Source organism: Oryctolagus cuniculus, chromosome 17 (genome assembly GCF_964237555.1).
Source record: "Oryctolagus cuniculus chromosome 17, mOryCun1.1, whole genome shotgun sequence".
Taxonomy (NCBI): Eukaryota; Metazoa; Chordata; class Mammalia; order Lagomorpha; family Leporidae; genus Oryctolagus; species Oryctolagus cuniculus.
The window spans coordinates 26,887,965-26,902,656 of record NC_091448.1 but is presented as its reverse complement, the minus strand read 5'-3'; the positions used below and the strand labels follow the sequence as shown (position 1 = coordinate 26,902,656).

At 42.3% G+C, this 14,692-nt stretch overlaps 1 protein-coding gene and 1 long non-coding RNA gene across 11 annotated transcripts in view; one reads left to right on the top strand and one right to left on the bottom strand.

Moving 5' to 3' along the window:
* SPAG9 (sperm associated antigen 9) overlaps positions 1-14,692 on the top strand; it is a 167,139-nt gene that overhangs the window by 32,142 nt on the left and 120,305 nt on the right. For 9 of the 10 annotated variants that reach the window (XM_051824849.2, XM_051824852.2, XM_051824851.2 and 6 more), the window contains exon 2: positions 9,940-10,060. In XM_051824849.2, the coding sequence (XP_051680809.1) occupies positions 9,940-10,060 (121 nt within the window). Of the gene's footprint in view, positions 1-4,983; positions 5,079-9,939; positions 10,061-14,692 lie in introns of all 10 variants that reach the window. The other variant, XM_051824858.2, reaches the window with a different exon arrangement.
* On the bottom strand, positions 5,633-12,717 carry LOC138846116 (uncharacterized). The gene is made up of 2 exons (XR_011383510.1): positions 6,729-12,717; positions 5,633-5,725 (listed from the first exon to the last, which is right to left on the bottom strand). It is a non-coding gene; the product is annotated as an uncharacterized lncRNA (long non-coding RNA).

Genomic DNA, 14,692 nt, shown 5'->3' with positions numbered 1-14,692 from the left:
TCTTTCAGGTGTCAACTTAAAAGGGAATCTCCTGGCCGGCGCCGCGGCTCACTTGGCTAATCCTCTGCCTGCCGCACTGGCACCCCGGGTTCTAGTCCTGGTTGGGGCACCGGATTCTGTCCCGGTTGCTCCTCTTCCAGTCCAGCTCTCTGCTGTGGCCCTGGGAAGGCAGTAGAGGATGGCCCATAGTGCTTGGGCCCTGTACCCGCATGGGAGACCAAGAGGAAGTACCTGGCTCCTGGCTTCAGATCAGTGCACCGCCGGCCATAGCAGCCACTTGGAGGGTGAACCAACGGAAAAAGGAAGATCTTTCTCTCTGTATCTCTCTAACTCTGCCTGTCAAAAAAAAAAAAAAAAAAAAAGGGGGGGGAATCTCCCTTATCAAGTTAGTTCCTTCATTATACACTTTTTGGGATCTTGTTCTATGTCTTGTGTCACATATATGATTACAGTATGGTTGCCCTATTTGCAAACTAGAATTCCATGATTTTAAGTTTTGTATTCAGGGGCAGTGTTGTGTGCAGTGGGTTAAACTACCACATGTGACGCTGGCATCCCATATTCTGAGCACTGGTTCATGTCCCAACTGCTCTACTTCCAATCCGTCACCCTGCTAATGTACCTGGGAAAGCAGCAGGAGATGACCCAAGTCCTTGGATCCCTGCCACCTACGTAGAAGACTCGTTAGGAGTTCCTGGCTCCTGGCTTTGGCCCCAGCTATTGTAGCCATCTGAGGAGTGAACCAGCAGTTAGTAGACATGTTTCTCTTTGTCTGCCATCTCTTCTGTCACTCTGCCTTTCAAATAAATAAAATAAATATTGGGGCTGGCATTGTGGCACAGCGGGTTAACGCCCTGACCTGAAGCACCGGCATCCCATATGGCACCTGTTCAAGACCTAGGTGCTCTATTTCCCGTCCAGCTCTCTACTATGGCCTGGGAAAACAGTAAAAGATGGCTCAAGTCCTTGGGCCCCTGCTCCCTCATGGGAGACCTGGAGGAAGCTCCTGCTTCCTGGCTTTGGATCAGCGCAACTCCGGCCGTTGTGGGTACCTGGGGAGTGAACCAGTGGATGGGAGACCTCTCTCTCTCTCTCTATGTAACTCTGATTTATTTATTTATTTGAAAGGCAAAGTTACAGAGATAGAGGGAAAGAAAGAGTTCTTCCATCCACTGGTTCACTCCCTAAATGGCTGCAATGGCTGAGGCTGGGCTAAGCCAAAGCCAAGAGCCAGGAGCTTCTTCCAGGTCTCCCACGTAGGTACAGGGGCTCAAGCATTTGGGCTGTCCCCACTGCTTTCCCAGGCCATCAACAGGGAGCTGGTTTGGAAGTGGAGCAGCTGAGGTCTTGAACCAGAGTCCATGTGGGATGTCAGAATCACAGGTGGTTTTACCTGCTACGCCACAACACTGGTCCCTGCTCCTGATTCTTGAAGACTTTCTGAAGGGCTCCTCAATCACCTACATTTGAAACTCTGTGGATGTTCAGGTCCCTTAGATAAAAATGACTTAGGATTTGTACATAACCTATGTACATCCTCCTGTGTACTTTAAATCATCTCTGGATTACTTACAGTATCCAATATGAGGTAAATGCACATAAACAGTTGTTATACTGTACTGTCTACGGAATAATGACAAAGGGGAAACTATGTATGTGTTAAGTACAGATACAGTGTTTTTTTATTTTTATTCATGTATTTCCGTGTTTGTGGAACCCATGGGTACCTAGGCCAACTATACTTCACAGTGTTCTGTTTCTTAAACTACTCTACCCTTTAGCAATTTCTAGTTTTGAGGTTACCTTTATTACCAGGAGCATTTCCTAAAATAAAGGTTCAAAACTAGCCTATTTGATGGGTATTTTTCTTGGGTAAAAATTTACAATATTCCAGTCACTTGTTGCTTTTTCTTAATTGCTCTCGGAAGGCTGTTAAAGGGTTTGTCCTGCTAGGCTTTTGGTGCACGATGTGATCTATTATGATGTACTATCAGAATTGAGGAACATTTATTTTGTTGCATTTTAGTGATCAGCATTGTAAATGAGAGTACATTTCTTTTTAAAAAAAAAAAAAGATTTATTTATTTGAATAAATGGCCAGAGCTGTGCTGATCCGAAGTCAAGAGCCAGGAGCTTCTTCTGGGTTTCCCATGTGGGTGCAGGGGCCCAAGGACTTGGGCCATCTTCTACTGCTTTCCCAGGCATAGCAGAGAGCTAGATCAGAAATGGAGCAGCTGGGACTTGAACTGACGCCCATATGGGATGCTGGCACTGAAGGTGGTGGCTTTACCCACTATACCACAACACCTGCCCTGAATCTTTCTTCTTTTTGCTATGTTTACTTAAAGCAGTATAGACATAAGGCTTCAATAGTCATAATGTGAAAAATTTTGAGGCTTGAATCTTGTAGGTAAGCATAAGTAATATGCTTGTAGTGTAAACTTATAGCGGTGACTGCTTAACAGTTATGGATTATTCACGTTCTCCTGTAGCCAAGCTAGGTCACTCACAAGCAAAGCAGAGATGTGACTTGGAACAGATGTGAGTCATTATGATGTTTCTTCTACCAGTCAAACAGGTGTTCTGAATAAGCAAAATAATGCTAGAATTTTTTGCTAGGAGTTCAGTATTGCAGCATTTTTAAAAAAAGATTTATTTATGGGCCAGCACTGTGGCTTAGTGTGCTAAGCCTCAGCCTGCAGTGCTGGAATCCCACACGTATGCTTGTTCAAGTCCCAGCTGTGCCTCTTTCATTCCAGCTCTCTGCTGTGGCCTGGGAAAACAGTGGAAGATGACCCAAGTCCTTGGGCCTCTGCACCCATGTGGGAGACCTGGAAGAAGCTCCTGGCTCCTGGCTTTGGATCGGCTCATTTCTGGCCTTTGCGGCCAACTGGGGAGTGAACCAGTGGTTGGAAGACCTCTCTCTGTGTCTATCCCTCTCTCTGTTTGTAACTCTCTCTCTCAAATAAATAAAAAAGAGAGAGAGGAGAGAGGGAGCGGAGGGAGAGGAGGGAAAGGGAGAGAGGGAGAGGAAGAGGAAGAGGAGGGAGAGGGAGAGGAGGGAAAGGAGGGAGAGGGAGAGGAGGAGGGAGAGGTCTTCCATCCACTGGTTTATTCCCCATTTGGGTGCAAAGGCCAGAGCTGCGCTGATCTGAAGCAAGGAGCCAGGAGCTTCTTCCAGGTCTTCCAAGTAGGTACAGGGGCCCAAGCACACATGGGTCATCTTCCACTGCTTTCCCAGGCCACAGCAGAGAGCTGGGTCAGAAGAGGAGTGGCCCACAGGCGGAGGCTTAGCCCACTATGCCACAGTGCCTGCCCATATTGCAGCATTTTAAGTGTTAACTTGGTAAGCATCTGCTGAATATTCTCTAAAACAGCACTTTATCCATAACACAAAAGGAGCCTAAAATAAGAATTTTTTGTTACTTACCTAGGTATGGCAGTTAAGTTAGCCAAGGGAACAAGCCAAAAAAATTATATATATTTTCTTATTAATTCTAAATCTTTACTTACACACTGAAGCAAAATGTTGAAATAACTTACTCAGACTTCATAGGTGCTGCTTTTCTATTTAATGTAATCTTACATGATTTGCTTGTCTTCACTTGTAGCCAGTGGAGGCCTGGAAGGCAGGAGTGAAGGGTTGCTCACAGAACGTTCTCTTTGCCTGGCACATGGTAAATAGATGTTTCTTGAATGAGTGATTTTAGCTTGCTTCTTCTATTTACTGTATCCTTTATTGCTTCTACATGTGATCATCTTTAGATTAATAGTATAGAAAAATTAACAGTGCTTGTTTGGTGAGTTTCCCCAGAAGCCTCACAAAAATGGAATACTTTCATAAAAAATTATAATGTAAGGGATCTTTGAGCTCCCTGAGAAAAAAAATAGATAAAACTTGGGGTGCATGGATCCTTTTTTTCTAGGGAAACATGGTTCATAGATATATACAGTTTCCACATAGATCTCTGGACCCATTTTAGAGGTGGTAGGTTTCAAACTTCAAACATGAACAAAAATTTAATCAAATGGCCCTTGAAGGAAGGTAGATGACTGTGCTGAGATGCTTTCAGTTTCTTGTGATACAAACAAACTCACTTAGAAAAGGAATTTTTTTGGCTTATGTAACTGGGAAAAAAAAAACACATCAGAAAAATGCTGACTAGGGATTGCTACTGAATGAAGGACTCTGAATTTAAACATGTTGGGGACCGACGTCGTGAGCTGCCACCTGCAGTACCAGCGTCCCGTACGGACACTGGCTCATGTCCCAGCTGCTCGACTTCCAATCCAGCTCCCTGCTTAGAGCTTGAGACAAAGCTTGGGCCTCTGCACCTGAGTGGGAACCTAGAAAAAACTCCTGGTTCCTGGCATCGGCATGCCCAGCCCTGGTTGTGGCCATTTGGGGACTAAGCCAGCAGATGGAAGATCTCTCTCTGTATCGCTCCCTTCCTCTCCATAACTCTGGCTTTCAAATAAACAAAACAAAACAAAAATCTTAAAAATATTTTTATTAGTTTTGTTCAAAAAAGAGACACAGAGAGAAACAACAGACAGAGATCTCCTATTTGCGCGTTCTCTTTCTAAATACCCAAAAAAGCTGGGCTGGGCCAGGCTGAAGCCAGGATCCTAGAACTCAGTCTGAGTCTCCCACATGGGTGAGAGAGACCATTGAGCCATCACCTGCTTCCTCCCCGAATGTACATTAGCAGGAACCTGAAATGTGACCTGGACCCTAAGCATTCCAACATGGAATACTGGCATCATAACAAATATTCCAAACACCCAACCCAATAGTATCTTTACTTAGGGTTTTCTTCTCTTTGTTCTTTTTTTTTTTTTTTTCTGTACTTTAAATTTTTCTCTTCCCTCCTCTTACTTTACATTGTAAAAATGTCAGTTTACTGCTTACATCTGCTAAATTCTTAAAAGATTTTAGAGGAGGGGGGTAGTATTGTAATTCACTTTCTATTTACTTTACAGAATACCTGAGACTGGGTAGTTTATAAAGAAGAGTTTATTGTGACTTATGGATGGTTCTAGAGGCTGGGAAGTACGTGATCAAGTGGCTGAATCTGGTGAGAGCCTTGTCTGCTTTAACTCACGGTGGAAAGCAGAAGGGCAAGTGGGCATGTGCAGAAGAGGCAAAACACCAAGGGATTGCCTTGCTCTTGCAGTAACTAGTCCTTTGAAGGAGACCTTAAGACACAAAGACAATCCATTTTAATGAGCTAATCATCTCTTTCAACATTGTTACGTTGGGAATCATATTTCAACTTGAGTTTTGGCAAGGATAAATCACATCTAAAGCATAGCAGGTAGTATTCCTCCTAATAATGAGCAGATGTCCCAGAAAAGGTTTTGACAAGTCTGGCTCAAGTCATATACCTACCCCTAGGGAAATGGAATCATCACCAGTCAAAAATCATGGGCTGAATAGAATTAGCATGAAACTAGGCTGAGCAAGTTCCCCAAAGGAAGGCAATGTGAATTGATAGAAAACAGTCTTCTACAGTGATTGAAAAATTTGAGTACATAGGGTGCAAGTTAACTATGACACACCAGGTTAAGCCACCACTTGGGTTGCCCACATCCCATATCAGAGTGCATGGGATCAACTCCTGCCTCTGCCTTTTTTTTTTTTTTTTAATGTTTATTTATTTTAAAAGATAAATTTAAAGACAGAGAAAAGGAGAGACAGAGAGGTCTTCCACCCACTGGTTTACTCCCTAAATGGCCTCAGTGGCTGAACTGGGGTCTGAAGCCAGGAGCCAGGAACTTCTTCTGGGTCTCCCATGCGGGTGCAGGGGCCCAAGAACTGGGGCCATTTTCTACTGCTTTAAAGGCTGTCGCAAGAGAGCTAGATTGGAAGAGCAGCAGCTGGGACTTGAACTGACACCCATATGAGATGCTGGCACCACAGGTAGAGGCTTTAGCCCACTAAAGCCACAGCACTGCCTCTCCCCCTCCCTTTTTAAAAGGTTTATTTATTTATTTGAAAGACAGAGCTACAGAGAGGCAGAGGCTGCAAGAGAGAGATCTTCCATCTGCTGATTCACTCTCCAAATGACCTCAATGGCTGGATCTGGGCCGATCCAAAGCCAAGAGCCAGGAGCTTCTTCCAGGTCTCCCATGTGGGTGCAGGGGCCCAAGGAGTTGGGCCATCTTCCACTGCTTTCCCAGGCCATAGCAGAGAGCTGGATCAGAAGTGGAGCAGCAGGGACTCGAACTGGTGCCCACATGGGATGCTGGCACTGTAGGAGGCAGCTGTACGTGCTACACCACAGAGTCAGCCCCTGCTGCCTTTGCTTCTGATCTAGCTCCCTACTAATGTGCCTGGGAGGCAAGAGATGGTGGCCCAAGTATTTGGGTTCCTACCAACCACATGGGAGACTCAACTAGAGTTCCTGGCTCCTGGTTTTGGCCTAGCCCAGACCTGGCTGTTGTGGGCATTTAGAGAGTGAATCAGTGAGTGGAAGATACCTCTCTCTCTCTCTCTCTCTCTCTTTCTGCTTTTCAGATAAATAAATAAATATATATTTAAGGAACCGCGCTGTGGCTCACTTGATTAATCCTCCACCTGTGGTGCCGACATCCCACGTGGGCGCCAGGTTCTAGTCCCGGTTGCTCCTCTTCCAGTCCATCTCTCTGCTGTGGCCCGGGAAGGCAGTGGAGGATGGCCCGAGTGCTTGGGCCCTGCACCCACGTGGGAGACCAGGAGGAAGCACCTGGCTCCTGGCTTCAGATCGGCTCAGCGCGGACCGTATCAGCCATTTGAGGAGTGAACCAATGGAAGGAAGACCTTTCTCTCTCTCTCTCTCACTGTCTGTAACTCTACCTGTCAAATAAATAGAGTAAATAAATAAACATTTAAAATAAATAAATAAATGAACTTTAAAAAAGAAAAATTTGAGGACAAATAAAGTAGGTGGACTGGAAAAATTTACATTGAAATGAGAGTGTATTTAATGATAGTTAACTTTTTCCATGTGTTACATATTGTTCTATATGAGTTTCTGTTTTTGGCTGTCCAAATTTTATTCATTTACTTACTCAATCATTTGTAACAAATATGTGATGCCATATACCTCGTCATTCTTTGCCTGGGGAATACAGCAGTGGGCAGAACAAAACTCTGCCTTCATGGAGCCTATATTCTAGTGAGGGCAGGCAAATAATAAATAAGTTATTCAAATAGCATGTTAGATGGGGATAAATGTTCTGGAAAAAATAAATGGGGAGGAGAAATAAGGAGTGGCTACTGCAGTTTTATTTAACTGAGAGGCAGAGAGACCGAGACAGATCTCATCCACTGGTTCACTCCCCTCAGATGTCCATAGCAGGACTGGACCAGGCCAAAGCCAGTGGCCTGGAACTCAGTTGCATCTCTTACAAGGGTGGCATTGACCTAACTGCTTGAGTCAGCATCTGCTGCCTTCTTCAGAGTACACATTACTCTGTGTACTGAGGCACTTTGATGTGGGATGTAGATGTCCGAAGTGGTATCTTAACTGATGCACCAAACACTTGACCCTGATACTGTGGTTTTTAAATGAGGTAGTCAAAGAAGGCCTCACTGAGAAGGTGACATTTGGGTATTATGAGGAAGCAAGCCTGGTAGATAGCTGCAGGAAGAGAGTTCCAAGCTGCAGGTAGAAATGCAAAGGGAAAATAGAATGGGAAGAGGGGACAAAGAAAATAAGCAGGAGATGATGTCAAAGAAGTAAGAGGGTGGTGGATCAGAAGCTGTAGGTCCTGGGAGGCTATGGCTAGTTCATGGATAAAGAATGTAAGCCATCAGAGGGCCTTGTGTAGAGAAGATGGTTTATCTGACTGATTTTAAAGGATCATTCTAAATTTGAAAGTAAAAACAAAAACAAAACAAGACAAGAATCACCCTAACTGCTTATTGAGAATGCATTGTAGAGAAGCAAGAATGGAAGGAAGGAGACCTATTAAGAGGTTATTGCTAATCCAGTAATCCAGGCTATAGGTAATGCTGGTGTAGAACAGGGTGGTGGTGGAGGTGATGAAAAGCGATTAGATCCAAAGGTAAATTTGCTGATGGATTGGATATGAGGTGTTAGACAAGAGTAAAAGCTCACTCCAAAGTTTTAGACCTAGACAATTGACCATAGTAGTTTAATGAGCCAGAGAAGACCAGGAGAGGAACAAGTATTAACATGATAAAATTTAAGATGCTTATTAGACATCTAAGTGAAGATATTCATTAGGCACTTGGACATACAAATCTGGAATTGAGGTCTGGGCTAAAGATAGAAAGTTGGAAATACAGTTAGTGTTTAAACCTATGAAACTGGATGAGATCACTAGGGAATAAGAATAAGCAAGGAAGGGATAATTTGTCCAAGGACTGAGCATTCCATTATAAAGAAGTTGAATAGAAGAGGAGATACAGAAGGAAACAAAGAAATGTCCTGGCAGCCAAATTGGAAAAAAAAAAAAAGTTTTAAGGAGGAATGATCAGTTGTCAAATGTTGCTGATAGAACAATAAGTTAAAGACTTTGAGATTTGATGACTGCATTTAACTATAATCCCTTTAATATGAATAATTTTGGTAACTTGAATTTCATTGTTGGCAATAGTTCTGGTGTGTGCCCTTTTTAAGGAAATTAAACTCCATGGTTCAGGTATGTCTATAAGACTACCTATCAATCAGATAATCATTTATAAAATACTTATTTTTGTTATCTCTTTATACATATTATGCATTTAAAAATCATGTCCTGGGATGTGTGTTTGGCATAGTGGTTAAGATGCTGCCTGTTCAAGTAGTTGGATCCCTGCTACCAATGTGGGGGACCTGGATGGAGCTCTAGACACCTGACTTCTGCCTGACCCAGCCCTGGCTGCTGTGGGCATCTGAGGTGTGAACCAGTGGATGGGTGATAGCTCTCTGTCTCTTTCTGCTTCTCAAATAAATAAAATAAAAGACAAAGCAAAAATCAGGTCTTGAAAAGAATATGGAAGTATACTAAAAGAATGATCTGTTTGTAGTAGAATATACTCAAATGTTCTTCCTTTGGGGAATGTCTATTATATGAAGTGGAAACAGTTACTAAACATATTCTTTTGTCATTATTTATAATGGGAGCTTTTTAAATTTAATTTTTATAGAGAAAATAAAAATCAAATTCATAATTCTGAGATCTCTTTAAGTAGTTATACTTAATTGTGAGTCCTTTTTTTATTTATTTTTTAAAGATTTATTTATTTATTTGTAAGGCAGAGATATATATATAGAGAGAGAGAAAAAGAGATCTTCCATCTTCTGGTTCATTCCCCCAAATGGTCACAGGGGCTGGAGCTGGGCCTAACTAGAGCCATGAGCTTCCTCTGGGCTTCCCACATGGTTGCCCGGGTCCAGGGGCTCAGGCCATCTTCTGCTGCTTTTCCCAAGTGCATTACCAGGGAGTTGGATCAGAAGTAGAGCAACTGGGACTCAAACTGCCTCCCATACGGGGTGCCAGCATTATAGGCAATGGCTTAACCTGCTATGCCACATGTTTGTTTTTTTAAAGATTTATTTTATTTATTTGAAAGGGAGAGTGACAGAGAAAGAGAAAGAAAGATCATCCATGTGCTGGTTCACTCCCCAAATGGCCTCAATGGCCAGGACTGGGCCAGGTCGAAACCAGAAGTTAGGAACTCCATCTGGGTCTCCCACATGGTGGCAGAGACTCAAGTATTTGGGCCCTCTTCCACTGGCTTCCCAGGCACATTAGCAGGGAGCTGAATCAGAAGCAAAGCAGCTGGGACTTGAAATGGGATGCTGGTGTCACAGGCCGTGGCTTAACCTATTGCACCACAACACTGGCCCCTAATTGTGTTTTTTGATAGTAAGAAGCAGAGGAGTTGAAAATATAGAAAAAATTTCATTTCCTCTGATGAAAATATATATTGTTCTTCTTTATTAGAAATTCATTGAATTCGAAGACTCTCAAGAACAGGAAAAAAAGGACCTACAGACCCGGGTGGAATCTTTAGAATCTCAAACAAGACAACTTGAACTCAAAGCAAAAAACTATGCTGACCAGAGTAAGTAAAAATACCTCTCCTCATAAGTACACTTTACTTTAAAGAGTGGGCTCTAATAGTGCGTGAGCTCTTCCTGACATTTGACTATGGTTCCAGCTGTGTGTTTGGAGTTGTCATCTCACACTCAAGAATGAGACTCAAGAGTGAGCTAGGGTTAGTTCTATATCCACATTTTCAAGTGGCACCCATGTATGCAGAAGTGACTAAATGCGTGCGTGTGGATCATTTCTTCTAACTTTGATCAAGTACCCAAAATTTCATTGTTTCTGAATTGTTTTGAGATTTTAAAATATAAGATAGACTCTGGTTTTGAATTGTGTAAAAAAAACTTTTTATTACTTTCTAATGGAAAAATAAACGTATTTAGGAGAACAGAATTTCATTTTTTCAGAATCATTTTACTTTTATATCATTTAATCTATTACTGTTGACTTTTTAAATAATTTTTATTTGAAACCTCAAGGATGATTTTCCTTTTTTTGCTAATGAAAATGAACCTAACTATGTCAAAATTAGAAAAGGAAATGATGAGAAACTTCATTATTTCCATGACTAACACAGGTAGGCAGAAAGCTCCCTGTTATTCCCTCCCAGGATTATTAACTTTCAGAATCCTAGGGAGAAAAAGGGATTGCCAGGCAGTTGCCCTTTCCATATCACCCATTAAGGCTGTATTGTGGTGCCTGTTTTTAAATTTATTCGTTCAATCATTATTTGAAAAGTAGAGTTACAGAGAGAGGGTGACAGACACACAGAGATAGTAAGATCTTCCATCCACTGGCTCACTCCCCAAATGAGCACAATGGCAGGCCTGGGCCAGGCCAGAGCCAGGAGCCTGGAACTGTATTCAGATCTCCCATATAGGTGGCAGGGGCCTAAGCACTCGAGCCATTTTCTGGTGATTTCCCAGGCACATCAGCAGGGAGCTGGATCAGAAATGGAGCAACTAGGACTTCAAGCTGCACTTCAAGGGATGCTGGCGTTGCAGGAGGCAATCTAACATGCTGTACCACAATGCTGTCCCAGGGACTGGCATTTGTGATGGATAAACTTTGCCACCAGATTTGGAGTATTGTGACAACTTTAGAACTCTGGAAGGGTCTAATACAACTAAATCAAATTCAGGCATTCTGGAATTCATGGAGCACTCACATGGCTATTAAACAAATGTCATAGAATAGAGAGCCAATGGATGTCTGACAACTGAAAGCCCTTTGAGTGAAACAGAATGAGTTATGTATCATATGTATTTTTAGGGTCATAGATAATCTGGAGTTGTATACTCATTGTTAGTTAATGTTGAGTATGTCACATGACTTCTGTACTTCTATATAGAAATTTTAGTTCTTAGGTGTATGATGAATTCCACATGCACACAATAATAACTCGTAAGTACTGGAGTCACATCACTAAGTATCATTCATTTAGAGAAACAGTCTGTGGCAATTGCAAGCTCTTGGGACCTTCAAGAAGCAAGCATTTTCTATTTATTCAAATAAAAAGCAAGTTTATTTACTGAAGATAATATTAACCCCAACCTGATTGTCTTTTTCCTGTCAGGGATTATATACTGATTTATAACCAAGCAATAAAAGGCACAGTCGGCAGAATCAGTCTTTTGTTGTTTTACATATTAAACCTTTTTCTTGATTTCAAAAGAGTACCACTTTTTTTTTGTTTGTTTGTGTCCTTTTATCATTTATTTATTTGAAAAGGAGAACAACAGAGAATGAGGGGGAGATGGAGAGAGAGACTTTTTAATTAAAAAAGAGTTACAGGCAAAGAAGGAGAGACAGAAAGATCTTCCACCCACTAGTTCACTCCCCAAATTGCCACAATGGCTGAAGCTGGGTGGATCTGAAGCCAGGAGCCAGAGCCTCTTCTAGGTCTCCCACATAGGTGCTGGAACCCAAATGCTTGGGCCATGTTCTACTGCCTTCCCAGGCCATAGCAGAGAGCTGGATTGGAAAAGGAGCAGCCGGGACTAGAACCAGTGCCCTTATGGGATGCTGGTGCCACAGGTGGAGGCTTTAGCCCAATACGCCACAGCGCTGGCCCTGAGAGACTTTCCATCTGCTGGTTCACTTCCCAAGTGGTCACAACAGCTAGGTCTGGGCCAGGCTGATGCCAGGAGCCAGGAACTCCATCCTGCTCTGTCACATGGATGGCAGGGACTTGTGTACTTAGGTCATCATTTGTTCCCTTCCCATGTGCATTAGCAGGAAGCTGGATTGGAAGCAGAGTAGCTAGCACCCAGACTGGCACTCTGATGCGGGATGCTTGTGTTGTAAGGGGTAGCTTAACCCCCTGAGCCCCAATGCCTACCCCCACCAAGTTTTTGACTCCGCCTGCGGTGCCAGCACACTGGATTCTAGTCCCAGTCGGGGTGCCAGATTCTGTCCTGGTTGCTCCTCTTCCAGGCCAGCTCTGTGCTGTGACCCAGGAGTGCAGTGGAGGATGGCCCAAGTCCTTGGGCCCTGCACCCCATGGGAGACCAGGAGAAGCACCTGGCTCCTCGCTTCGGATCAGCGCGATGTGCTGCAGCGCACCAGCCATGGCGGCCACTGTGGGGTGAACCAACGGGAAAAGGAAGACCTTTTTCTCTGTCTCTCTCTCTCTCACTGTCCACTCTGCCTGTCAAAAAAAAAAAAAAAAAAAAAAAATTGTGCCGCAATACCAAATTTTTGATTAAAAAAAAATTTCTTTGGAATTGGAAAGGAATTCCTTGCCTAAAACCCTTTTATGCGTCAAGTATTCTGCTTCTATCATAAGGAAGCATTATTAGAGTAAAAATGACCTTATACTTGAAACCATTTTTTTTTTTAATGAAAGTACCTGATTGTCTTCTCTCATATTCAAAAGAGAACTGGTTCCTTTTCACTAACTTAAGTGGAACGTGTTACTAAGTTTCACAGTACACTTAGCCCCTTTTATTACTGAAATATAAAAATCTGTCTCTTGTTTCTTCCAGTAAACATAAACAAAACCTAATAGTTTGTTAATTAAGGGAAGTGATAAATTTAGGAGAACATTTGAGTATCTCAAAATTTGCCTTCCTCATTGTCTCATATTTGTTACCCAGTTCTGTGAGTCGTAGCCAGCTGTTGAGAATTATTACATTGTGTGGCACCCATCTTCTCAGTCCTTTGTCCAAAAGTATTGATTGTTACACCTTCCATTTTAATTCAGACTTTCTAAAAAAAGATTTATTTATTTATTTGAAAGGGTTATACAGAAAGAGAAGGAATGGAAGAGAGAGAGAGGTCTTCCATTGCTGGTTCACTCCCCAATTGGCCGCAATAGCCGGAGCTGTGCCGATCAGGAGCCAGGAGCTTCTTCTGGGTCTCCCACATGGTGGCAGGGGCCCATGCACTTAGGCCGTCTTCCACTGCTTTCCCAGGTGCATTAGCAGGGAGCTGGATCGGAAGTGGAACAGCCAGTACACCAACTAATGCCCATATAGGATGCCAGCATAGCAGGTGTCAGTTTAACCCACTTCACCACAGTTCCAGCTCCTAATTGTCCTAATTCTATTATTTTGCTTTTAGAAAAAAATATAGTAGTCTTTATTAAAGTAAGTATAACCTAACATTTGATTTAAAATAAACATTTATTCAGGGCCACTGAAATTACTGTTGATGGTACCTAGGTAGTGGAGCAGGGTTGTGTGCAGTTTGTTTTGTTCAGTGCCATTTTTTGGAGCACCATATAATTGTACGTTGTTCAGTTTCCATATTTGTGTACAATGTCTTAAAGTCTTGAATTTTAAAAAATAGGGTATGTGCATTCTGATTGATAGGTTTTGGAAGCATATATCCTTTTAAAAAGTAGTCACAATAAAAGTCCAAGTTCTACTTTAAAGACCACTTCCTATATTGAAAGGGAAAATTTGGGTTGTGTTTATTTGCTGTGAGAAGCAAGGAAGAGTAAAGAAGTAGGAACTGAATTGAAGGACACACTTTACAGTGTTTGATAGTATGGAACTGATCTGACTGGTGTGATTTAGCAATGTTGAGAAAGTTAACACTAATAAAAACTTTGGTTACAATTTTATGATTGTTTGATATTAGAGATTTCTGGTTGTTTTCCTTCAAAATTTGAACTGACAGAAGACATGTTTTGGTTTTTCCAATAGAAATAAGGCTTTTTTTAAATGCTGTATGTTATGCTTTTGGTGGGAATAACAGTAACAGTTCTTGGTAATGAATATCTTGGGGGCCTTAAGGAAAAATCTGAAACATACATGGTATGGAATAAGGAAGTTGTAAATTGAGACAGGCTTTTCAACCCTGTGAGGAGTTGTTAGTTCACTTTGCTTGGTGTGGCAGTGATGGGTTCTTTCTCAGAAAATGCTGTTTATATTCTTTATTTCTACTGGATGTTGAATATCTCTGGCTTGTAAGTCAAATATTATCTTAAATGAGCCAAGTAAATGTTGACATTTTAATATACTTAAAAATATTAAGCTCTGGTATGCCTAGTATTCTGCCCAGGTGTGGTTGTTGTGTGGAAGTTAGGTGTGATCTTGGGGCTTATGTCAAGTCCAGCTTTGTAGAATGGAGGTGGTTATGTATGTGGCCTTCCAGTTTTTTCCCCATATGTATCATGCTTTGTGTCACTGCAGTTAGGATG